Source organism: Crocuta crocuta, unplaced genomic scaffold (assembly GCF_008692635.1).
Source record: "Crocuta crocuta isolate KB4526 unplaced genomic scaffold, BGI_CrCroc_1.0 scaffold118, whole genome shotgun sequence".
Classification (NCBI taxonomy): domain Eukaryota; kingdom Metazoa; phylum Chordata; class Mammalia; order Carnivora; family Hyaenidae; genus Crocuta; species Crocuta crocuta.
In genome coordinates, this window is record NW_027551558.1 from 8,932,515 (window position 1) to 8,956,817 (window position 24,303).

The 24,303-nt window shown below is 51.9% G+C and overlaps 1 protein-coding gene across 2 annotated transcripts; it reads right to left on the reverse strand.

Moving 5' to 3' along the window:
* Positions 1-370: 370 nt before the first annotated feature.
* On the reverse strand, positions 371-23,622 carry ZAP70 (zeta chain of T cell receptor associated protein kinase 70). Of its 2 annotated transcripts, XM_077749312.1 has the most exons (14): positions 23,460-23,622; positions 23,169-23,243; positions 13,508-13,940; positions 12,688-12,848; positions 7,939-8,077; positions 7,750-7,837; positions 7,625-7,671; positions 7,348-7,399; positions 6,140-6,332; positions 5,375-5,581; positions 2,879-3,071; positions 2,647-2,787; positions 2,430-2,542; positions 371-881 (listed from the first exon to the last, which is right to left on the reverse strand). In XM_077749312.1, the coding sequence occupies exons 3-14, from the start codon at positions 13,907-13,909 to the stop codon at positions 758-760; spliced, it is 1,860 nt and encodes a 619-aa protein (XP_077605438.1). In that variant the 5' UTR covers positions 13,910-13,940; positions 23,169-23,243; positions 23,460-23,622; the 3' UTR covers positions 371-757. The 2 variants fall into 2 exon arrangements, with proteins under 2 accessions (XP_077605438.1, XP_077605436.1); XM_077749310.1 differs by lacking the exon at positions 23,169-23,243.
* Between the last annotated feature and the right edge of the window lie 681 nt (positions 23,623-24,303).

Below are 24,303 nucleotides of genomic sequence, written 5' to 3' on the forward strand. Positions count from 1 at the left end.
CCTGAAGACACTTTAAAATGCACCCGTGTTGGGGCGTGGGGGAGCGGTGATTGGCGTTTGTGAAAATCGCTCCAGGTGATGCTAACAGGCAGCCGGCATGGAGAGCGCCCATCTCACACAATCCACAAAGACAGTGAAGCTGAGGCCCAGCAGTGTACCTACCTCAGTCCCCCAACTCTGCCACAGCTCCTCACACAAAGATGTCCCCAGGGGAGAAAAGTGGGAAAACCAGATGCCCAGACCCTGGGGCCCACGTCCAGGACCACACAAAAGCTGTGCTCAGGCACTTCTCATTGACCCCTTCCAATGACCCACCCCCATTCCTGGTCACCCTCCACCCTCTCACGGCAGAAAAGATGAGAGACTCAAACAAGAGAGAAGCTGAGTTTATTTAAATGATTGAGGTCTTGCCACCTGAGAATTCCCAGAGTCTTCCCCTCCAGGCGCCAGAGGAAGGAGGGTGCTTACTGTAAGCAATGCTCCCTCAGCTCAGGGATCCCCAGTAGATACCAGCCCAAGAGCAGGCTATGCAACCCCACCCTCCCAGGGCCCTCCCTCCTCCCCCAGCCAGAGAGGACGGGTGACCAGGTGGGGAGAGCTAGGTCAGTATTACCCTGAGGCTTCAGCTGCCTGCCTTACTACAGACAGCCCAGCTGGTTTGGGCAGGAAAGCTGAAGTGACGGAGCCAGACTGGAGGTCCTAGGGTGGGGGCTGAAGCTGGGGCATCGAGGCTCACAGGCCCCAGGCAGGCTGGCACTCAGGCAAGAGCAGTCTCCGCTCCCTTTCCAGGCCCTGGAGCCCCCTCAGCCTTGCTCGCCAAGCTGTAATAGTAGGTCCGCATGCGCTGCTCCACAGCCTGGAAGTCTGGGCGGTCCTCCCACCTGTGGGGGGGTTGGGTAGATCCGAGCCACTGACCACATCCTCAGAACCCAGCCTCAGCTGGAGGGCAGACACGCAAGAGGCTCAGAAAATCAGTGCGTGGGTGGGGAGGCACCTGGGTGGCTCAGTCAGTAAGGCATCCGGCTCTTGGTTTCGGCTCAGGTCATGATCTCACGGTTGGTGAGCTCAAGCCCCACAACAGGCTCTGGACTGAGAGCGCAGAGCCTGCTTGGGATTCTCTCTCTCTCTCTTTCTCTCTCTCTCTCTCCCTGTCTCTCTGCCCCTCCCCTGCTTGGCTTTGTCTATCTCGAAATAAATACATAAACATTAAAAAAATAAAATCAGTGGGGCTGTCAGGGTGATGGAGTTTTTGGTAATGGAGACGATTTGGGGTGTGAGAGTACTAGAATTCAGGTGGTTGTGTACCATGTAATAGAAGAGCTGCCGACATACAGGATGTTGGGGGAACCATCTGTTGAGCGTTAACTGGTGAAGACTTAGGGAACTGAATTCAGTGAGTGTTGGGGTTACAACTATCAATGAAGGGGGCCTGTGATACTGAATGCTGGGGTACTGCACATGTGCCAAGGGCCAGTGTATTTGGATGCTAGGTGTGGGCTTTCATGGGTGCAAGTACACTGCCTCTCACTCATCTGGCAGAACACTGGAGCCTTGTTGGTGGGTTCAGCTAGTGGAGAGTTGGGCCATTAATGGTACTGTGTATGGAATATCCATGTATAGTGTTGGATGTGAGCCTCTTTCAGTATTGGGGTGTTGGTTTACTGAGTATTTCCCAATGGAGACCAGGTTAACACGCGTTGGATAGACTGATCATTTATTATTTATAATAAATAGAATATCTATATATTGGGTTGCTTGGGTGTTTAGGTGTCAATGTCATAGGTGCTGGCCAATGGAATAATGGATGTTGGAGTATCCAACATGTTGAAATATCCATGCATTGCATGGCTCAGTGTAGAACAGTATCTTGTTCGGGTGCATATTGCCTATTGTCTGATGGGAAGTTGAAATACTGATGGTGTTAAAAGTTGGGCTGTTCACGTGTTGAGCTTGAACACTGGGCAGAGGTGGAGGTTTTGAATGCACTGAGTATTTGGGTGCTGTAGTGTTGGCCTGTCAGGGTAAATAGGTGTTGAATGCTGGACAGTGGGGGACTGAGGAATTAGAGTGGAGTACTATGACATGCCCTGACCATTGGTACTATATTTTGGGTAAAAGAGTACTGCCTTGTTTGAGTATTGCAGGATCAACGTGTTGAGTGTTGGCTGGCGGGGGGCCCGAGGTTTTAGATGCTGGAGCACTAGGTGTTTACAGGTAGAGTGTTGGGGTGTTCGCCCATTGGAGTACTATAGGGTCCATGTGTTGAGGCATTTAGCGTAGGTGCAGAGAGTAAAGCTACTGGGTGTGGGAGGCTGTGAACTGAGTGAGTCTTGGATGGGATGAGTTCTGGACTATTGGGCACCATGACCTCTGGCCCCAGGCCCAAGCGTCAGTTCAGCCAGGTACCCTTGCCACCCACTGGCACTCACTTGTAGATCCAGCAGTCACTCATGAGTGTGTACATTTCAGGTGGACAGTCTGGCGGGCACTCCATCCTCTTGCCCTGCTCGATGAAGCTTATGACTTCGGGGCCCTTCATCTTCTGCTCAAGCCAGAGCCAAGTGCAATGTGAGTAACCAAGGCCACCCCGCCCTCACCCCACCTTCCCACCCAGCCACCTGTCCGCCCGCCTCTGCCCATGCCTGCCTTGTAGGGCTTCTGGCCATAGGAGAAGGCCTCCCACATGGTGACCCCATAGCTCCAGACATCACTGCGGCTGGAGAACTTGCGGAAGTTGAAACACTCCGGCGCATACCACTTGAGCGGCCACTTCCCTGCCGAGCGGGCCTGAGAATGGGGAGATGTTGCCAGGGCAGGGCTCAGGGACCCTCCACCCTCCAACCCCATCCACCTGGTTGCCAGAGGGGTGGGGGCTCACAGTATAGTAGCTGTCGTCGGCACCCAGCGCCTTGGATAGGCCGAAGTCACTGATTTTGGCATAGTGCCGGTTGACCAGCAGGACGTTGCGGGCCGCCAGGTCACGGTGCACAAAATTTTTCTCCTCCAGGTACTTCATCCCCATGGACACCTGGTGTAGCAGCTCCGCCACATTACTGACTGGGATCTCCTCCCTGGGGTGCGGGGGAAAGCAGGGTCAGCTGGGAGGGGACGGCCCGAGTTCCCAAGGGAGCAAAGCCCAATCCTCTGACCCAGCTGAGTATGTGGCCAACAGGTGCTTGTTGAACATCTGCTGTGTGCCAGGCACAGGGCTGGGGAGACGGTGGGGGCGGGGGTGAACAGAAGAGGCAAAGCCTCCTATCTTCCTCTAGTCTCCAGACTTTCAATTTCTCCCACGTACTATGATTCCCAAACTTATTCAATTATCTGCNAGCTCAGGTCATGATCCCAATGTTGTGAGATTGAGCCCCATGTCAGGCTCTGTGCTGGGTGTGGAGCCTCCTTGGGATTCTCTCTTTCCTCTCTCTCTTTCTCTCTCTGTGTGCGTGTGTGTGTGTGTGTGTGTGTCCCTCTCCTACTCTTGTCTCTATCAAAATTAGTACATAAATTTGAAAATAATAAAATCAAGACAAAGCTAAGTTCCTGGTTGTTCTCATACACACCCAGCTCTCGCCCCACCCCCGCCCACTGCCACTGTCCCCCTTCTTCCCCAGCAGCCACATCCTTTCATTGACTTGGGCCAGAAGCACCAGCCTTGCCCTCAGCGCCTCTTTCTCTCATCTGACCTCTAATCTGTCAGCACACCCTGGCAGCTCTGCCTTCAGATCCTTCCAGAATCCTTCTACTTCTCTCCACCTCTGCCTCTGCCACCCCAGTCCAGCCCTCATCGTCATCAGCCTGGACCAGAAGGAACAGTCACCACGACCCCCCACTCCCCATGGCCTGTCCCTCCGACCACAGGAGCCCCGTCCTGCTACTCCCTCTGCTCAGAGCCTCCCAGGGCTCCCACCTCACTCACGGTAAAAGTCCAAGGTCTCCCCGAGGCCCACAAGGCCCTGCATGACCTGCCCCATCACCTCCCTACCCACATCAGCTCCCTGCTCCTCTTCACTCACTCTGCTGCAGCCACAGAACCTTCCTCACATTTCCCTCACCACAGAGGGCACAGACACACCTCAGGACCTTTGCACTGGCTTCTTCCCCCACAACTGCACTTGGCTGCCCCCCTCAGTTTGCACAATGTCACCTTCTCACTTTTTACCTCCTACCCTAACACTCCCAATCCTCTTTTCTATACTACTTCTCTTCCAGCATACTCTATATTGTATTATAATTATTATTGAAAGCCTCTTTTTCCCAACCAGAATATAGGACAGAGATCTTTGTCTCTTTTGTTCACTGATGAGCCCCAAGCGCTGGTAATAGTCCCGATTACAGAGAGCTTGCCCAACGAAAACCTTCAGGATAACTGAATGTATGAGCCAGGATGCACCATGAAAGCACGAGCTAGAGTACGCTGTGAATGTACGTGCACCAGCAAGAACATGAGTTGAGGGTCACACGCCTCAGTGAGTGTAAAAGACTGTCTATGAGAGTGAGGCTTTGAGGCATGAGGAAACACAATGAAATCGCAATTTCTTTTAGATTGAGAGTCAGATTTTTTTCTGTGAAGGGCAGGATAGTAAATATTGTAGCCTCTGCAGGTCACATGTGGTCTCTGCTACATATTCTTCTGTTTCTTTCTTTTTTTTTTTTTTTCTTGTACAACCTTTAAAAATGCAAAGCCATGCAGGGGCGCCTGGGTGGCTTAGTCGGTTAAGCGTCCAACTTTCGCTTAGGTCATGATCTCGTGGTTCGTGGGTTCGAGCCCCGCGTCGGGCTCTGTGCTGACTGCCAGCTCAGAGCCTGGAGCCTATTTCAGAGTCTGTCCCCTCTCTCTCTGCCCCTCCCCTGCTCACGCTGTCTCTCTCTCTCTCTCTCCTAGAAATAAATAAAAATATTTTTAAAAAAATGCAAAACCATGCAGTACCAAAGACACCATGGGCTACAGTTTGCTGACCCTGCTTTAGGTCAAAGACAATCGACTATGGGCAATTTCACGAGGGCAAAACTAAAGCTCTTACAAGCAGGGCCAGACACTGTTATAAGCACTTTATAAATATCAACTCATGCAAGCCTCACAAGAGCCCTTCACAAGAGCACTGCGGTACCAGTGAGGAAACTGAGGCACGGACAAACTGAGAGACCTGCCCGGTGTCACACTAGTTAGCGGCAGAGCTGCAGGTCAAACTCTGACGGCTGTGCTGGTAACAGCCCTGCCCCATGGGAGTGAGTGTGGGTGTGCAGGATGGCAGGAGTGAGTGTGTCTACAGTTGTGTGAAAGCGAGTGTGCCCTGGTGGCTGGAGCACATACGTAAGTGACAGATAGGCCTGCTGGGCCCGCAAGCTCCAGATGGCCAGCCCAGCTGGGGCTCACCTCTTCCCAAGCAGGAACTTGTGCAGGGGCCCGCCGCCGGCCATCTCCATGACGAGCATGAGGGCCTCGGCCTTGCAGACACCGATGAGACGCACGATGTAGGGGTTGTCCAGCTGGTGCATGATCTGCGCCTCGCGCATCATCTCGTCCTTGTCTGTCTTCTCCGTGCTGTGCTTCAACACCTTGATGGCGACGTCAATCTGCTTCCTGCCGTGATGCGCACCTGAGCCAGCAGGGCCCTGCTCGGCCCCTCGTGCCCACCCAACCTCCCTTTCTTCTCTCTGGGTATGTGGGATCGATACTGGATCTCCCTTCAGGGCCCAGGCACACACTTCCTTGGGTGCCAGGAGTGTAGGCTAGGGACAGCTCGCTGCCAAGTCCCTCACCGAGGACTGCCCCTCACTGAGAAAAACACTGCAAAGTTACACACTCCCCAGGGGCTGCCTGTATCCAGTAAGCAATTAACTTGTAGCGAGGCAACAAGGGGAATCCCTCTACAGCTCCCCGGGAATGGTTAAGGCTTCTTTTGCAACTGCAGCTCAGCCCATCCTCTCCCTGTCCCAGCCTGCTTCACCCATACCCTCTCAGGTGCTGACCCCGAGCCCTCCTAGACAACCCCCTAGTATGTACTTTCCTGGCATAGGGTCTGTCTCCCAGGCAAACTGATATCATGTCCTGCCCCCATTGCCCCAAGGCCTGGCAAGGCCACACCCTCCTCTGCCCCCCACCAGGTGGTTCCCCAAACCACGGCAGGAGCAGCCATACTTGCGCATACGGTAGACGCCCTGACGCACTGAGCCAAAGTTGCCGCAGCCAAGTTCTATGTCAGCCATGAGGAGGTTCTCACGCTTCAGGAAGAGTTTCTTGTCCTTGAGCTCTTCAGGGTCACTGTAGGGGCTCTCATACACACTTGTATCCATGGGCATTGACCGCGGCTTCTCTGCGGACACTAGGCGGGCTGGGCATACACACACAGGTGTGCACTCCCAAGTCAGGATGAGGCAGGGGGACGGGGGATGGGGAGGGCATGGCAGCCTTGGTGCGCGTGACGCACACACCCCAGACAGCTCTGCACCATCCAGAGCATGCACAGGCACAAGGGTACACGCATGTGTTCGTGTGCATGCATGCACTTGTGTACACTCCTGGTCCCATCTGGGGGGAACTGGGAAGCCACATCCAAGTGGACTCTAAAGGCGTATGCATCTATGTGCACATGTAGCCATGTGTGCCCATGCGTTCACACATATGTACCCACATCTGTGTGTGATGGGGGTCCAAAGGCACATCTGCATGAGTAACTGTTAGTGTGCCGGCTACAGTACACGCCTCTGTGCATGTGTGTGCACTGAGTGTGTGCACCTGTGTCCATGCCTGCCCGTGTCTATGGATGCACCACATAGCCATGTTTACAAGGGCCCCACAGGTGAGCCTCTGTGTGCACATGCAATCATGTATGTTCTCAGTGCACACACACGGGATAGGCTTGCATCTACACATCAAGCACATTAGCATTTTAGGAACATGGGCTGTAGCGCCTGCCTGCGTGGGTTCAAATCCCAGGCCTGCTATTGCCTTACTGCCAGCAATTAATTAAGTTACTTGCCCTCCTTTCTCATCTGTAAACTGAGAATAATTGCCATAGCTAACTCATACGGCATGGCAGAAGCATTCAACAAGCTCAGACACACATGAGCGTGGGGCATGACTGGCACATAGCAGGTGCTGAACAAATGTGTGTCTGTGGCTCAGGCATAGCCAGATGTACTCCCCTGAATGTCCACATGCACCCTGTGCACAAGCACAGGCAGGTGTGATAGATATGTACCCACGTGCATGTCTGCAGTCACAGCATGTGCACAAGTCAGGCCTGGCACACATCCCTCCCCTGCCACTCCCTGGAGCCCAGCCAGGGACCTTGATCACAGCCTGGCATGAACCCCACACATACACCTCCATCTCTGTCAGCTCACCCGGTTCAGGGGTGTATCCATCTGAGTTGAGGGTGTCAATCCGTCTCTGAGCCTAAAGGTCATGGATCAGCAAGGGTCAGCAGGGCCTGAGCTGAGGGTACCCAGCCCCTGAAACCCATATTCTCTGAGGACTCCCAGGGACGATTCTGAGGGGGACCCTCTTCTGTTCCATGGCAGCCCTACTCTCCAGCCCAGCCTCGCCCTGGGAACAGGACCCATCACCCACCTGCCCAGCTCCATCCCTCATGACCCAACTTTGAGATGCCAGCTAACTCACATGATTGAACGTGGATGGGTGAGCTGGGAGTGTGGGAGCAGCAGCCTCTGGGGGAGCAGAAGCGACAGTGAGGGGGTGGGGCACGGGGTCTTCCGCTCACCCCTGTCCCCCACCGCCCCACTCACCTGAGCTGGCGCTGGCACTGGTGTTGGGGCAGGCATCCTTCAGGCAGTAGATAAGCCCATCAGCCTTCAGCTTCAGGTACTCTACCAGCTGCAGGGAGGCAGCGTCAGGGCCTGGGCTCCTCCCTTCCCCAGAACCCTAAGCTACCCCCCATCACGTCCTCTCAACAACAAGGTGGATGGGCAGCTTACCTGCCAGAGCGTGTCAAACTTCGTCCCCTCAGGAATACAGTATTTGCCTGCCTTGTCCTGGCTGATGAGGTAGTGGTACACGGTTTTCCCATAGATCAAGGACAGTGCGTAAGTTCCCTGTTCCTTCCGGGGCCTCAACCTGGCAGGGGAAAGGAGGGGGTATCACCCCTATAACCACCTGGCCACTCCTGTGGTGATCCCCTGCTGGGCCCCAGTTCTCACACACACACACACACACACACACACACACACACACGGGCCCTGCCCCTGACAGTGTCATGGAGAAGTGTCAGGGACTAGGGGAGCCAAGGTCAGACTCCACTCAACCTCCAGACCTACTGGTAACAGATGGTGGGGTGGAGTCAGGGAGGGAAATGAGAGGGGAGTGGCAGTGTCCACAGGGAGACACAGTTGTCCAAGCGCCAATCTGTGACCATCCACAGGGGAATACTGGGCTTCCCACGGTGAACACTCAGCCCTGAATAGCCTGATACTCAGCCACCCACAGCGGAACACATGGCCATCCAGGGGAGAACACTGAGCTAGCCACAGGCAGACACCTGGTCCTCTATGGCTGAGTATGTGGCCTTCCACAGAGGACACGCAGCCATCCAGGGGGGACACTCAGCCACTCACAGAGGCCACAGAAGTCCCTGCAGGCAGACTTAAAATATTCTCTTGGGGAGAGAAAGCCAAGAACATGAAGAACAACAGAGGTAAGCTCAATTCCATGGCTAGCTCTCGGGGCACCTTTGCACAAATCAGAACAAGTCACCTTGTCATCACAATAGACCCGCTAGTTACTGTAACAGACTGGCCTTTAACACAGTGAGACCTTTGATTGTCCTCTGCTGGAAATTTGCTAAAATAAATACACATATCTTCCTGGTCTATGAATGGGAATTGAGCCCCTCAAAGAATGGGAGCTTTGTATGGTAAGAACCTGTACACACACACACACACACACACACACACACACAGAGGCGCAACTTAGAGCCAGATGCCTGCACTCTCTCATCCCACAGTAAATCCAATCATAACCTTCCCCAAAACAATTTTGTTTGAGTCATTGGCACAAAACTCTACTCCAGAGTTAAGTGTACATTTCCAATGGAGGATGGACAGCAACTGGTCCTGGGGGTCTCAGGCCTTGTACACCAAGCTGTAGGCAGCTGGCCTATAATCTGAGGAACTGCACTGCACTGCGGAAGAGCTGGCTGGTGGGGGGCAGCAGGAAGTAGATATGAGATGGCCTGCAGGTGGGGTAAACTCTCTGACAGGGCTTGGGCCCTGCCCACGGATATTCATTCACTGGACAAATGTTTACTGAGTGTTAACCACGTGCCAGACACTGTTCTAAGGACAGGGATACAGTGGTAAACAAGAGAGATGTGAGCCCACCTTGTAATCAAACGTTCCCTTAGGCCAAAGGGATGGGAAAATAGCCTCTAAATTCCCATGGCAAAACCTGAGAGTGGGATGGGGGGCAGCAAGTTCCCCAGAGAACATGCACTGAAGGAAGATACGGTTCCTAGTCTGGCCCACAACTAACGGTGCCTGAAGAGATAGGAAACCAAGGTACAGGGTGATAGGGGAGCCCCAAATAGCAGAGAAGAGAACCCACAACAAACTAAAATGCAAATGTTCCACAGAAAAGCACTTCCATACCTAGACCGGTGGGGTAGCCTGGAGGTTATGGTCTCTAATTACTAGGTTTCTTTCTCTCCTGAGGGAGTGAAAAAAGTCTCCCTCAGGTCAACATCTTAAGTTTTGAACTGACAACAGAAACTCAACAGCCAGCACTCACCAGCAAACGTGTATGGAAAATTGAAAACACATCACAATATTAGGTGTTCCTTCCCATCAACAGATGGAGTCTCAGGGTGCCTTGGGGGCTCAGTTAAGCAGCTGACTCTTGATTTTGGTTCAGGTCATGATGGAGCCCTGCATCTGTCAGTGCAGAGCTTGGGATTCTCACTCTCCCTCTCTCTCTGCCCCTCCCATGTGTGCATGCTCTCTCTCTCTCTCAAAATAAATAAATAAAAGGGGAAAAAAGTGGAATCTCCTTCTGTATCTCCTGAATCTGGGCCTGACCACATGACTCGCTTTAGCCAGTAAGACATTAGCAGACATGACACCAGGTGAGGCTTGGAAAGTGGTTGCGCACTGGGCTCTCTTTCCCTGGCTTGCTTTTCCTGCCACCATTGGAATGAGTCCAGGTTAGTCTGTTGGAGATGCCCCAGGAAGAAGAACCAGGCACCCCAGCCTGCCAACTGCCGGACATATAAGTGAGGCCATCCTAGATCATCCAGCCCCAGTGCACACCCCACCACGTCTGACTGCAGCCACATAAGCGAACTCAAAAGAAACCAGTACAAGAATCACCCAGTTGATTGGCCCACACTGCCAATCCACTGAATCAAGGGGGTAATAAATAATGTTGTTTTAAGCCATGACATTTTAGGATGGTTTGTTACATAGCAAAGGCTAACTGATAACACTCTCTTTGGAAAGAGATATGTGAGTTCATAAAAGAACAACGACAGAGGTGCCTGGGTGGCTCAGTTAGTTAAGCGTCCGACTTCAGCTGAGGTCATGATCTCACGGTTTGTGAGTTCAAGCCCCATGTGGGGCTCTGTGCTGACAGCTCAGAGCCTGGAGCCTGCTTCAGATTCTCTGCCTCCCTCTGTCTCTACCCCTCCCCTGCTCTCGCTCTGTCTCTGGCTCTCAAAAAATGAATAAACATTAACAAAAATAAAAATAAAAGAACAGCAACCAATTCCCACATAATAACCACAAGGCAAAGACACTGGTGTGGCCACCGTATAGATTTCAATGCCACAAATTCCACTTTATTTACCAAAAAAACCCAGTAGGTGGTAGCAGTTCTTTGTCTTTGCTGTTCAAACTTAAGCTAGAAGTACAGGCTAAGAAATCAACGTGTATCTCCGCTTCCAAATATACAGAACCTGATAACAGTGATAAATATAAGAGCTACCATTTATTGAGATGCTGGTTCTAAATTCTTCACATAGTTGTCATTTAACCACAGCATTCCCCACAAGGTAGGTACTATTATTGTCCCCATTTTGCAGGTGAGGAAACTGAGGCATTAGATTGCACAATTGGTTAGAAGTTGAGCCAGGATTCAAATCCATTTCTGACTCAGTTAATTGCTAACAGGACTGACAGCCAGGTCTGTCACATGATTATCTGTGCCATCCTGAGCAAGTCACTTATCCTCTGCCTCAGTCTCCTCTTGTGTAAAATGAGACAACTGAACTAATTCGGAGGTCCTTAACCTGAAAAGGGCTCCAAGGATGAGGATCAGGTTCAACTATGATCTTCTACTATGAGCACTGTGCAAAGTCTCTGGGGTAAACATGTTTTGGGGTTGAGAAAGGAGTTCATTTTTGGTATGATTCCCACAGGGGTCTGTGATCCAGAAAAGGTTAGGAAACACTTAACAGTATACTCTTGAAGGCCCTTTCCAGGGGTCAGGTTTCTTTTCAAGTTGAATCAACCACTCCATAAACCCTGCGATTATAAAGAAAGCTTTGGTAGCAACCAGCATGAGGTACAACTCCATCCACTCTTCAGCAGCTCTCAACTGTGGTCAATGGTTAAGTGTGACCCCGGTTTTAATTCCAGGCCTGAATGGCATGCATCTTTCTATCTAAACCCTTATCTCAGAACTGGACCAGTTCTGGGCTTGTGCCAGGCATCATGACCCACCAGGGGTGATCCCCTCCCTGCTGCCCCAGGCAAGGTTCTACGCCTACAGCTTTGACCTTTAGCCCCTAACCATCCCCATATTGAGAAAGCAGTTACTGACTACAGGAACCACAAAAACAATCTACAATAGCTTCTGTCCAAAGCATGCCTTACCTAATTTTCCAATAGTCTGTCTCAAAGTAGCTGCTTCTGGTCTCTTGACATTGCCCAGTGTTAAGCCACTGTCCTTGATACTGTCACTGCTCCACCTGGTTCTGAACCTCAGTGCTAGCTCAGTCTCCACACCGTACTTGATCCTTGCTTCCTCAGCCTCGGCCTCCCATGGTCCATGCTGCCCGTACCTGCCTCTGTGACTTCAAGCTTGACATCCAAGGCACCCACAGCTGGTCAAAGCCCTTGGCCCAGGTTCTCCTGAGTCTAACCTCAGTAGACCAGTTAATTGTCATCAACTCTGCAGGAAGTTTGCAAACTTTTCTTTGGGGCAGGGGAATTCGTTATCAAACATCTTCCAGGGAGGCTTAAGATATGAAAGTGGTCAAAGCTGAGCTACGATGGGGACAGAAGCTGATAAAGTAGCACAGCCTGGGTTCCCTGGATTCTTGTCTTCCTGCTCCACAAGGAAAGGGATTTGTGTCTGTTTTGTTCACTGCCATGTCCTCAATGCCTGAAATATGCCTGGCATATAGTAGATATTCAGTAATGATTTGCTGAATGAAGGAGAGGGAATCCAAGCAGGCAGAAGTTCAGCTACTTGCCCAGCGACCTGAGCTGATAAGTAGCAGAGCCTGGATTCTCACCCAGGCAATCCAGTTCTGGGGTCTTAACCACCACAGATCCTTTCTCCTATAATGTTCCTTCCGCACTCTCAGAAACACACTAGCCAATTGCACGTGTTAGCACAGGCGCACCCCTCGCGGTCCACCTACACACTGAGGTCTGCCCCAACCTCCAGGATTCTGGCCAACAAGCCCCAGCCTCACTGCCCTAAAGCCCCAGGCCTCAAGCCCCACATACAGGAACTTGCCGTCGGTCTGTGAGCCCGAATAGAGTTTGCGCTCTGCCTCCTCGCGACTCAGGCTGCTGTGGTACCAGGGCATCCGCTCGTGAGCTGTGGTGGCAATGAGCTTCTCCACCTGGGGAGCCTGGCTGATGATGGCCTGCTCCAGGGCCTCGCCCTAGGGAAGGGTGGGTGGAGGAGCCAGGAGAGTTATATCTATCACCAAGTGCTTGGCCACAGGAACCTCTTCCATCTCCTGGACCTTCCTAATTGCCTCTGTCCCATTAGACCTTTCACCCTAGGCCCATCTAGAATGAGTCGTTCAGGCTGTTGAGGACAACATCAGCCTCCCTTCCCCGTCCACTCCCTCCCCCCGCCTCTNATCCCCTCCCCCGCCCATCTAGGGCCACGCCCCAGACCCCCGCCTTACAGGCGGTCCAAGCTCATCTTCAGCTTGAAGATCTGACGCTAGTTGTCCAGTACTGGAGGCTGCGGAAGACCACAGCCCCGCCTCCGCTGGCAGCGCCCCTACGGTCCTCTCAGGCCCCGCCCCCAGCCCAGGCTCAGCGCGACCTCCACCTGCGAGTCTGGCACACTTGCACCAAGGCATCGCTCAGGCCCCGCCCTCCGAGGCCGCCTCCTAGGTCCTGCCCCCAACCAGGACCCCACCCACCCCTCCAGCTTCCAAATCCGGCGAAGCACAGCAAAGCGCAGGCTGGCAAACGCCACCGCTCTCCCCAGACCCCACGCCTCTCCTGCCCCCTTGGGCAGGTTCTCCCCGGCTCCGCCCCGGGCCCCGCCCCCTCCGGGTCCGCCCCCTCGGGCCCGCGCTCTCACCTCCAGCTTCCACGTCTGGCGCACGTAGTCGCGCACCATGGCGTCGCGCAGGCTGTCGAAGACCCCGGGCTGCGGCTCGAGCCCGGACGGCCGGTTGCACGGCTTGCGCAGATTGCAGGGCAGCCCATCGGGATCGCGCGAGTAGAACTCGCAGAGCTCGGCGGGGCCGCAGTGCGCCTTACCGCCAGCGATGGCGTAAGTGCCGTTGAGCTGGCGCTCGATGGGGAAGTGGTGGAAGCGCACATCGTGCACGAGCGAGAGCACGTAGCCGCCCAGCGAGCGCAGGCACTGGCGCAGCAGGAAGAGCCCGTCGGCCATGCCCGCCAGCTTCAGGTGCTCCTCCGCCTCGGCGCGCGAGATGCTGCCATAGAAGAAGGGCAGGTGCGCCGCGGGGTCCGGCATCGCCGCCGCCGCCCCTGTGCCTCGCCAGACCCTGCGGGTTCAGAACAACAGGGAGGGCACGTCAGGATCTCGGCTTGCCTCTTTGAGCTCAGGCCACTGGGCCCAGAGAGAGTTGGGCAGAGGACACCTTGAGGGGCATCAGTGTCAATAGTGTAGAGCCTGCTTTATGCCCAGATCAACTTGGAGAGGAGCCCCCGCCAGGTAGACTGAGACCGGAGAATCCCCAGTTCTCCTCTGACTTTGCAGAGCGCCCGGACACCCTCCCCGCCCCCCGCCCCCCACAGGCCCACAAACACCAGAACCTGGAATCATTCATACATTTCCCAAACACGTGTTGAATTTCAGACCAGTGCTGGGTGTTGAGTAGATAAGACAGTTCCTGCTTTCCTGAAGACAACAGTCTGAGGGTAGGGGGGATACATTAAACAAGGAAAGAGGCAACAAATAGTAATTACAGACTGAGATCAGTGTTCTAAAGGAAATAAATAGAGTAATATTAAGAGAGAGAAGAAGCCACTGTAGCTGGGACAATCGCCTTCTCTGAGGTGGTAGCTTTTGAACTGAGATTAGAAGGATGAGGAGGAACCAGCTTTTCAAAAATCATTGAAGAGAACATCACGCACAGGGAACAAGCTTTGTTCTTCAAAAGAACCTTGCTTTATTAACCTTCCCTTCCTTTCCACTGAATCCCCTTGGCCTGAGAAATTCCCCTTTGCTCTCCCCCCTCTGCCTTCATGGACAAATTTCTAGAAAGTATAAATTAATCTGAATATCCACCAATAGGATATTGGTGAAATACATTAGGGTTTAAATCCAACGTGAACTTTGATACAGCCATTTTATAAGTAAAATGAGATGTGTGATGAGGAGAGGGGAAGGAATTAAGGATATTTAGATAAATCTCTGGTAAGGCAGATAACCTAAAATTATCTGGTTTCAATTTTCTTTTCTTTTTTAAATATTTTATTTATTTCTGAGAGAGAGAGACAGCGTGAGCAGGGGAGGGTCAGAGAGAGAGAGGGAGACACAGAGTCTGAAACAGGCTCCAGGCTCTGAGCTAGCAGCACAGAGCCTGACGCGGGACTGGAACCCACGAACCGTGAGATAATGACTGAGCCGAAGTCGGACGCTTAACCGAGTGAGCCACCCCGGCGCCCCTCTGGTTTCAATTTTCTAGGGTGATAGTACAATGGCTGGTATCTTGATAAGTATTAGGTTATACAAGTGTCTCAATATTTCTAAGAATGTGCTAAAATCTGTTCGTTTCATTGTATTTGGACCCCTCATTAAAAAAAACATAAAATGTTGAATGCTAGTTAATGATCTGTTTGCAGAAATATTCACCTCTGATGGCTGTAATTTACTTTGAAAGGTATCCAAAAAATAAATAAATAAATAACATTGATGGATAAACAGACGGACACGTAAGTTTTATTATTCAGATTAGTTCTGTAAAGTCATTGCAAACACTGAATTAGCAAATACTAAATGATTACTCCTAGAGGAAATCCAAGGTTAGGCTCCTTTAAGTCTCTGGTCACAACTTTTTTTTTTTTTTCCCAGTAATCTCTGCACCCAACGTTGGGCTCAAACTGACTACCTCAAGATCAAGAGTTGCATGCTCTTCTGACTGAGCCAGCCAGGCACCCCATAATGTTGATTTTTTTAAGTGGGCTCCACACCCAACGTGGACTTGAACTCATGACCCCGAGATTAAGACTCACATGTTCTACGAACTGAGCCAGCCAGCCCCCTGCCCCCAGTCAGTATTTTCACCAACTGATCAGTACCTAACCTTGTTTCTGCTTAAAGACACATATTTTGTTGATTCAACATTGAATACCCAGCCAGTAGTACTGTAACTGTAACATTATCTGACAACCCAGACTTTCTATAAGTCACATCACAGCCTCTTGCAGGTAGGAATACAAGACAGCACTTCACTGCACTGCCCTTTAAACAGTGAAATCACCAACAAAAGGCACAAAAATGTGCACCAAACAGAGAGGACACTTGTTTACAGTATGAGAAGTATAACAAAAAGGCAGAAGAGTGTCACCTTGTTTGACCTCAATTGACTCAAATTTCTTGCTTCTCTGTGTATGTTCTTAAGTGACCACGAAAGGGCCTCGAGTATTATTAGTTCGGGGGTTGCAAATAAATTTTAGCGAGTAGGCTAAATATAGAATCTGCTAATAATGAGGATTGACTGTGATAAAGTGACTATAATAATATTAATGTAGAACTATGAGGTGGTTAATGGGTATACAGTTCTTCCCATTTTGGTATATATTTGAAAGTTTTATATAATATTGATAAAACTTATCTCCCTATATCAATTTCCAGACATTTCTCTGAGGTGGGCCACCCAGGCATAGGTTATGTTCAGGGAAAGATCCTTGGGCGCCTTTTTTAAATAAGCAAAAGTAAGCGGGGGTGGGGGGAGGCTTTTGTGGGTTGGAAAAGGCTGCCTTACCCCTGGGTGTCCAGGGACAGGCAAGGATGGGCACAGGGGCTGAAAGGAAGATACTGGAATGGGAATCAGGTGAGATCTGGGTCAGAGTAGCCAGAGGAGGAGCCAGAATCTGCATTCTCACCAGATAGCTCCTGATATTTGGGTTAGGAAGCCCAGGCTTGAGGGGGTTCCTGGATGTCCCAACAGTTATAGACAGGAGACTAATCAGAGACTCATTTGTGTCCCCCACCCCACCCCCCGGAAATATAGGTCACCATTCCATCAGAGTGTTTAAGAGGCACAAAAAAAAAAAAGTTCCTGGGTATTTACCCTAAAGAAATGGAAACTTGTATTCACACAGAAACCTACACAGGAAATGTTTATAGCAGCTCTACTCGCAACTGCCAAATTTTGGAAACAAATGTATCTCAACAGATGAGTAGATAACTATGGTACATCACTACCAGAGGATACTACCCAGAAATAAAATGGAAGGAAATGTCCAACACATGGATGAATCTCAAGGCATCATGCTGAGGGAAAGAAGCCAAACTCAAAGGGCTACAGACTGTATAATTCCATTCAAAACTGTATCAGTGGAGAACAAAGCTTCGGTGGTTGCCAGAGGCTGGGGGGCCAACGGGAAAGGATTGACTAGAAGAGACATGAAGGAATTGGGAGAATATTCAATATCTTGATTGAGATCGTAGTTTCTCGGCTATATGCATTTGTCAAATCTCACAGAATTGTTCACTAAAATGGGTGAATTTTACTGTATGTAAAGTATACCTTGGATTTTTTTTTTTTAACAAAAGGAGCTGGAAACTATAGACAAACCAGGCACTAAAAATAATAATTGAAAAAGGAAAGAAAGTGCTGTCTACACCCATGTTCTACTTTCTTGACTCCCACACCCTCATCCAGTCTCACAGTCTGCCCCCCACCCCCACCGGGATACTCTCCAGGCCAGAGAGGAAGCACTGATATCACCCTCTGGTGGGCACCAGGCAAGCCCTCCTCAATGCTAGGTCCCCTGAGTGATGGACACCAGTGACCCTTTCTTCCTGCTTGAGCTTCTTGGCTCTCCCGGGTCTCACAGGCTCCCTGATGTGCCTCCTCCCTCTCTGATGGCTCCTGTGCTCTCTCTTTCCCCAGCCCTGGTAGCCTTACTTGGGCCATTCTGTCTGTGGCTATAAACATGGAACCACGTTCACCTATCTAGTTCAGATCTCTCTGTTTGTGCTGGCATCACCTCCTTTGATCTCCACCTGCTGTTTCTATTAATAAAATCTGAGATCCAGATCTAACTCACATAGTGTTTGTGGTTGGCTAAACCCCACAGTCTGTTTCCCATGAGCTGAGCTCTAGGGTCTGCAATTTGCTTCTTGGCAGTTTTTCCCCCAAAGCCTTGCTTGCTCAAGAACTTACTGTGGCTCCCTCCTGCCCACTTCATTGACTCTAACTAAGTTCTTCAAGCCCCCACCCCACCCCCCACCCCCGCTCCATCTGGGCTTTGCAATNCTTCTTTCAAATTCACTTCCGTACTTTTATCCACGCAGTGCCCTTCACTGGGTACACCCTCCTCACTCCTCTCTATCCTCCCAAATACATCACCCTTGCCTCACAGACTCATATAGTCGTTCCCTATACACAGGACACAGGACCAGGCAGCAAGGTGGGGGCTTGTCCATGGGGCTGTGGGGAGTGGTGGGGGTAGTGATGCTGGTCTCTGGGGCAGGAAGCTGTGGCAGGAAATTGTCGTCAACACAGTTTGAGAAGCTCCTCCCCGCAGTGGCCACAGGTGCAACATGGGTAGCCAGAGACAGGTTAAGGCAGAAGGGGGCTGGGGAGAGGCTGGCCCTTGGGGCCCAGTCCAGGACCACAAGCCATGATTATCTACCTCAGACCAAAGGTCAAGGTATCCCCCAGGCAGGACCATTGCCTGTGCATGCTCAGCTTTATCACAACCTCCCTGTCTCACGGTCAATAATGACAACCGTAATAATAACACAGCACTGCAAGGTGGGTGGGTCCAGGGGTTGCCCGCCCTCTGTCTGCTCTCGCTTCCCCGTGCCTTTCTGGGCTGTCCTCACTAGTAAAACGGGGGGGATGAGAGCTGGAGCGACCAACTTTCCAGTGACCCTCTGGGCCAGAGATGCTGGGAAGGCCAGAGGAAGTAGACAGCAGGAGGCAGAAGATGGAAAGCCAGGGAGACAAGAGGCGGGAATACTTGTCCCCGCAGCACCACTGCAGGCCAGGCCAGCGTGGAGCCTTTGCTTTCAGAGGAGCTGAGCCAGTCTGCAGCCTCCTGGTAAGCCATGTGCGGGAAGATCAGATGTTTCTATCCTGAGCTATGTCCCCACAGATGCCACGGTTTTCCCAGGAGACAGCCCACCACGAGACCCCTCCACCCCAGTCCTGCCTGGACTGACTCCATCCAGCCTCCCCACGAGATGTGAGTTCAGAGATGCTAACTCGGCCTTCCCAGAGTTTGCAGTTCAACTGAGAGATGAGGGAACACCAGCCTTGTTTTCATAGCCTAGGCCCTGGGAGGAAAAGGAGGAAACCTGTGGTCCTAGGTCAGAAGGATCTACCTGAAATTCAACCATTCAAAGATCCTCCTTGGGTAAAGGTAGGGTTCAATTATATCTATTCCAGAGACACATGATACTCCAAACATACTTCAAAGGAAAAAGGCTCAAGTGGTCAAACACATTTTCCAAAGCTGTGGAAAGCATAATTGCATATCAAAGGCTCTGAGAAGACCTGCATGGAGGACCGTTTAGTTTTGTTTTATCCCCACCCCTAAGTACCAGAGCCTTGAGGGTCTACTATTCCACAGAACAGACTCTGAGCATCAAAAGCCCCAATTAGATGTCCATTGTGAGATCCCAGAGGGGAGACTAAGGCAGTCAGGCTGCAGAGGAAATGAGTCCATCCAACTGGACTTGGTTGGGAGGGGATGGGAGTGGCACCAGCCAGGCCTGGGGGCTCCATATGCCATCCTCAGCCTGACGTCAGAGGCACCGCTGGAATAGGGGCCCAGCCCCTCTCTGCCCAAGCCTCCTCTCACTGACCCCTAGTCCTCTGCCTGAGACCCCAAGTCCCCCCTGAAGCCATGTTTCCTGCTCTCCAGTCTGCAGGCCATCGTGGGACTCCCCTTTGCCTACCAACAGAGGTAGCACAGGCAATTTCAGCTCATAAAGTGCCACCTTGGTTACATTCTAAGTCACAATGACAGTGGTTGTCAATGTGCCATGGGTGGCAACAGGCTCCTTCGTATCTTTTCTCTGACACCAGGGGATCAGATTCCAACCATAGAATCAGAGATCTACTGTGTCCTAGCGGTAAGCTCGCCAGACCCCACCTGTAAACTGGTACAAGTGAAGGTGCCTAATACCGGCAAATTGTGGGGATTCCATGAGATAAAGCTCACGGAGTACCAAGCACAGCGCCTGGTCTATAATTGTGTTGTCATGTCTTTCTCTTGCTCTCAGCTCTCCAGGACCCCTACCTTACTTAGGGTTAAAGCCCAAGTCCTCACAGCGGCCCCCAAGTCCTTACACAATCTGCTCAATCACCACTTTATCCTTATTCAATCTTCACCAGCCACATGGGCCTGGTTTTACGTTGCTTGTTCAGGTCATTTGATCAAATCAGGCATGGTCCAACCTCAGGGCCTTTGCACTGTCTGTTCCCTCTGCCTGGACACTCTTCCTTCAAACTCCCTCACTTTATTTGAGTCTCTGCCTAAATATTACCTCCTCCTCCAAGGGTTTTTCCCTGACCTCCCTCTCTAAAATCGTCTCCCCTGGGGCGTCTGAATGGCTCAGTTGGTTAAGTGTCTGACTTTGGCTCAGGTCACAATCTCACGGTTTGTGGGTTCAAGCCCCATGTTGGGCTCTGTGCTAACTGCCAGCTCAGAGCCTGAGGCCTGCTTCAGATTCTGTATCTCCCTTTCTCTCTGACCCTCCCCTGCTCATGCTGTATCTGTCTCTCTCTCTCAGAAATAAATAAAAACATTAAAAAAATTTTTTTTAATCACCTCCCCTTCTCTCTCTATCCCTGACCCAACTTTTTTGCTCTTTACCACCAAAAATATGATTTATCCACCAACTTGTTGACATAGGACTTTACCCCCCTGCTTGAATGTAAGCACCATGAGGGTGGGGACTCTGTCTTGTTCCCCTGCCTATATCAGCAAGGAGTATACATAATAGATGCCCAACATGCCTCAGGTCCCCTCCATTGGCCCCTCCTAGAAGTGTTCCATGACTCCCACTCCTCCCTCCTCAAGCTGTATGAGGGACCTCTGCTGTTGTCCCAGGGCCCATCCTCCCACATCACAGCCCTGATGGCCACGTATGACCACGGTCTGTTGCCTCCTCTGTGTCTGACCAGACTGACCTCCCCAAGGCAGAGCCTATGGCTACCTTGTTTTCTACCAGAGCCCCTGCTTCCTTCCAATAAGTACGTGTCAAACAGGTTAGTGCCAGGGACTTTACTATGAGCATTATCCATTTAATCTAAACCTTACCTCAACCCCATTAAATGGAAACTGTTACCCCCATTCCTCAGCTAAAGCAACTGAGGCTCAGAGAGGTTAATGTTATGTTCAAAATCATGCAGCCTGCAAGTGGCAGTCAGGAGTTGAACGCAGGTCTCCAACCCAGCAATCTGCACTCACCACTTTAGTGAATGCCCTCTGGGAGATGGAATCCACTGTTCTGAGCTGGATCCCTAGGGGCTCTCACCCAGTCTGGCCCAAGAGTCACTTCCTGATTGTCAGGGCCCAGAACGCTAGGCCCATTGTGGGGTTGGGGACAGGACCTTGCATCCAGCAGACTCGCTAAGTGTCTGTTGATCCCCTGGACAATGCAGGAGAGCCGTCCCCCCAACCTCAACCTCTGCTGCCTTGGTTTTAAGGGCTGTGTGACCTCATCAAGGAGCTTTCCCTCTCTGGATGTCAGGCTCAGTGGCTATAAAAGTGGGACAAAGAAAGGCTTAGGGGCTGGGGAAGGTGAGAAGATGAGTCTGTAGGACAGAGCCTATAGAGACATGGGGACAGCGGGGTGCAGTCCTGTGCACTGCGGGATTGTGGGGTGCTTAGCACCATTCCTAGCCTATATCTACTAGATGCCAGCAACAGCCCCTGAGTCATGACCAAAAACGTCTCCAGACATTGTCAAATGTCCCTGGGGGCAAAAGAGGTGCCAAACTTGGCTCCCTTTGATAACCACGGCCTTGACCCTATGCTTTGGGGCAGGGAAAGGTCAGCATGGAGAGTTCTGACTGCTGCAGTCCCCGGGAGAGTCTCCAGAGGCTACAAAGTCCAGAGCCCGACCACCTAGAGCTAATAATGATAATTAGAGCAACAGGCTTATATAGCACCTACTATGTGCCAAGCACTCTAGATTTACGGTTGACCCTAGAACAGCAGGGATTTGAACTGCTCAGGTCTATTTACAAACAGATTTTTCACAGGACTGTAAATGCCTTTTCCCTGATGATGTTCTCCATACTATTTTATTTTGTCTAGATTACTGGATTGTAAGAATACAGTATATAGTACATACAACATACAAAATATATGTTATACTGCCTATGTTATCAGAAGGTTTCCGGTCAATGGTAGGCTATTGGTAGCTAATTTGGAGGAAGTCAAAAGTTCTATGCAGACTTTAAGCTGCATGGGGGTTCGGCCTGGAACCCCCATGCTGTTCAAGGGTCAACCCTATTAGTTCCCCTAATTTTCATAAGAATCCCATGAGTGAAGGATTTGTGGAGCTGGGACCTGATGCACAGAGAGGTGCAGTGACTTGCCTGAGGCCGCACAACACACAGAGCAGGTGGCAGGGCCAGGACTAGGATCTAGGCCACCTGGCCTCAGAGTGTACACTTCCCACCATCCAGGCTGCCTGCGTGCCCTGTGTCCTGGCCAAGGCCACCTGCATGACGCTGGAGGACAGGTGTGAAAAGGAAAAAGAGGCACTGCACTGGAGGAGAAGAGCCTTCAGACACGGCACCCAAAGATTTTTTCATCCCAGGAGTCCCTGGCCCTAATCTCTCAGCAAAGCCTAATGAAGCACCCACTGTGTGCTCGCCACCCTGGCTGAGACAAGTGTAATGAAACTCACCTGGAGTTGTTTACCACAGGAACCCCTGCCTGGGACATTTTTCCCAACCTCTCACCCAAGATACAAGAGCCAGGTGCCTGCAAGTTGCCAACATCTGCATCTGCATTTAACAGATGTGCAAACTGAGGCACAGAGAGTCCCTGCAACTTGCCGACACACAGTGGTTGACTGTTTTCTCCTTCACCTCTCTGGGCCCCCCTTTAACCTGGGCTCCCCTACAAGGGGCTCAAGCCTGCCCTGGGCCCCCTGATAGGAACCATCTGCGTTTTTTGGTTCAAGTTCACAACCCTGTTGAGCCACCCTCATATTCACGGGGCTGAGTTGGGGGAGGGGAAGAGCACATGTTTGCTTTCTCTGGAGGATTCTCTGCTTCCTGGAGCCAAGGGTGTCACCCTGATGGGGCCTCAGCAGGAGGTGAGGGACTGAGCAGGCATCTCTGTGTCCCCTGGACACAACCGCTCAGCCGACACTCTGGCAGGGAATCTGTTTCCCTCAGGGTGGCCACAAGCCATGTCTGCTTCCTTTTCCAGCTGGACACCACCCATCATTCCAATATGACAGCCCCTCCCAGTCCTTCCCAGTGGCCTCCTGACTCTGTCCTCCTCCATCAGACCAAGGTTACCCGTGGAAATGGTGGCCAGGTGCTGTTCCGGCCGGGATGACTTACCTGGAGTTTTGCCGATGATATGGAGGCAAATGCTCCACCTGTAGGATCTCTGGTCCCCAACGTCAACAGCTGGTTCTAGATGAAGAATTAGAGCCCAGGAAACTAACTCGGGTCTCTGCAGCCCAAGCCCCCAGCGTGAGGCCCTGCGGCTAACCACCCCCTCACATGCCCAGGCCAAGTGTAAGCAGGCCACACCTCAAGGGATCTTCACCCTCTGCCAGCTGCCCTGAGTCCCCTGGGTGTGGCTGGGGTGGCAGAACAGGGGCAGAAGGCCGGAGGGCAGCCACTCACCTGGACACACCAGCAGCGGCTCAAAGGCCCAAGCCGGCAGGGACCAGGCCCGGAAGGCCTGTTGTGCTCTCAGCAGCTGGTTTCTCCGAAACTCAACTTATTTCCTTGATGTGAAGACAGGAAAGGGGGCTGCGTCTGAAGTTTACGCCAAAGTCACAAAGTGCTGCGTTCAAGGAAAATCGAAAGTCACATGCTCCTGGGAGGGCAGAGGGTATTTCCCGCGCCGAGCAGTGCCTGTCCCGGTCTGGGGGAAACTGAGGCAAGCTGCAGGGTTGCAGTTGCAGGCAAAGTGACGACTCCAGCAGTACCCCCAAAGCAGGGGGTGTGAAGGGGGGGAGGAGAGGAGCTATGTGTGCCAGAATGGGGGGTGGAGCAGTGGCAGAGGGAGGCTGATCCCCAGGACTCAGTGGAAACAGGAATGCCACTACTTCCCCCTCCCAAGGGGACAAGGACCCAAGGCCTGCCCCGATGAACTGCTCCTAAAAGTGATTTATTTATTTCACAGGCAGGTGAAAGCCAGAGAGAGGAGAAGTTTGCTAAGTAGGGCCATACCTCAAAGATTCAGAGTACCTGCTGTGTGCCAGGCATTGGGACAGCAATGACAACCTGTCCCTGCCCTAAATGGGTCACAGGTTAGAGGAGGAGGCAGCTGAGTCAACAGGAAGATCAGGGCTGGGATGGTGGAAGCCTGGGCGCTATGTGTATTCAGAGGAGCCCCAATGCAAACGGGCGGTGTCAGAGAAGGATTCGGAAAGGGATCAGTCATTTCACCAAGACACAGTGACGGTGTGTCTCCCAGTGCCCACCTGCTGCCAGCCCGCCCTGCCTCAAAGCTTCCCACATG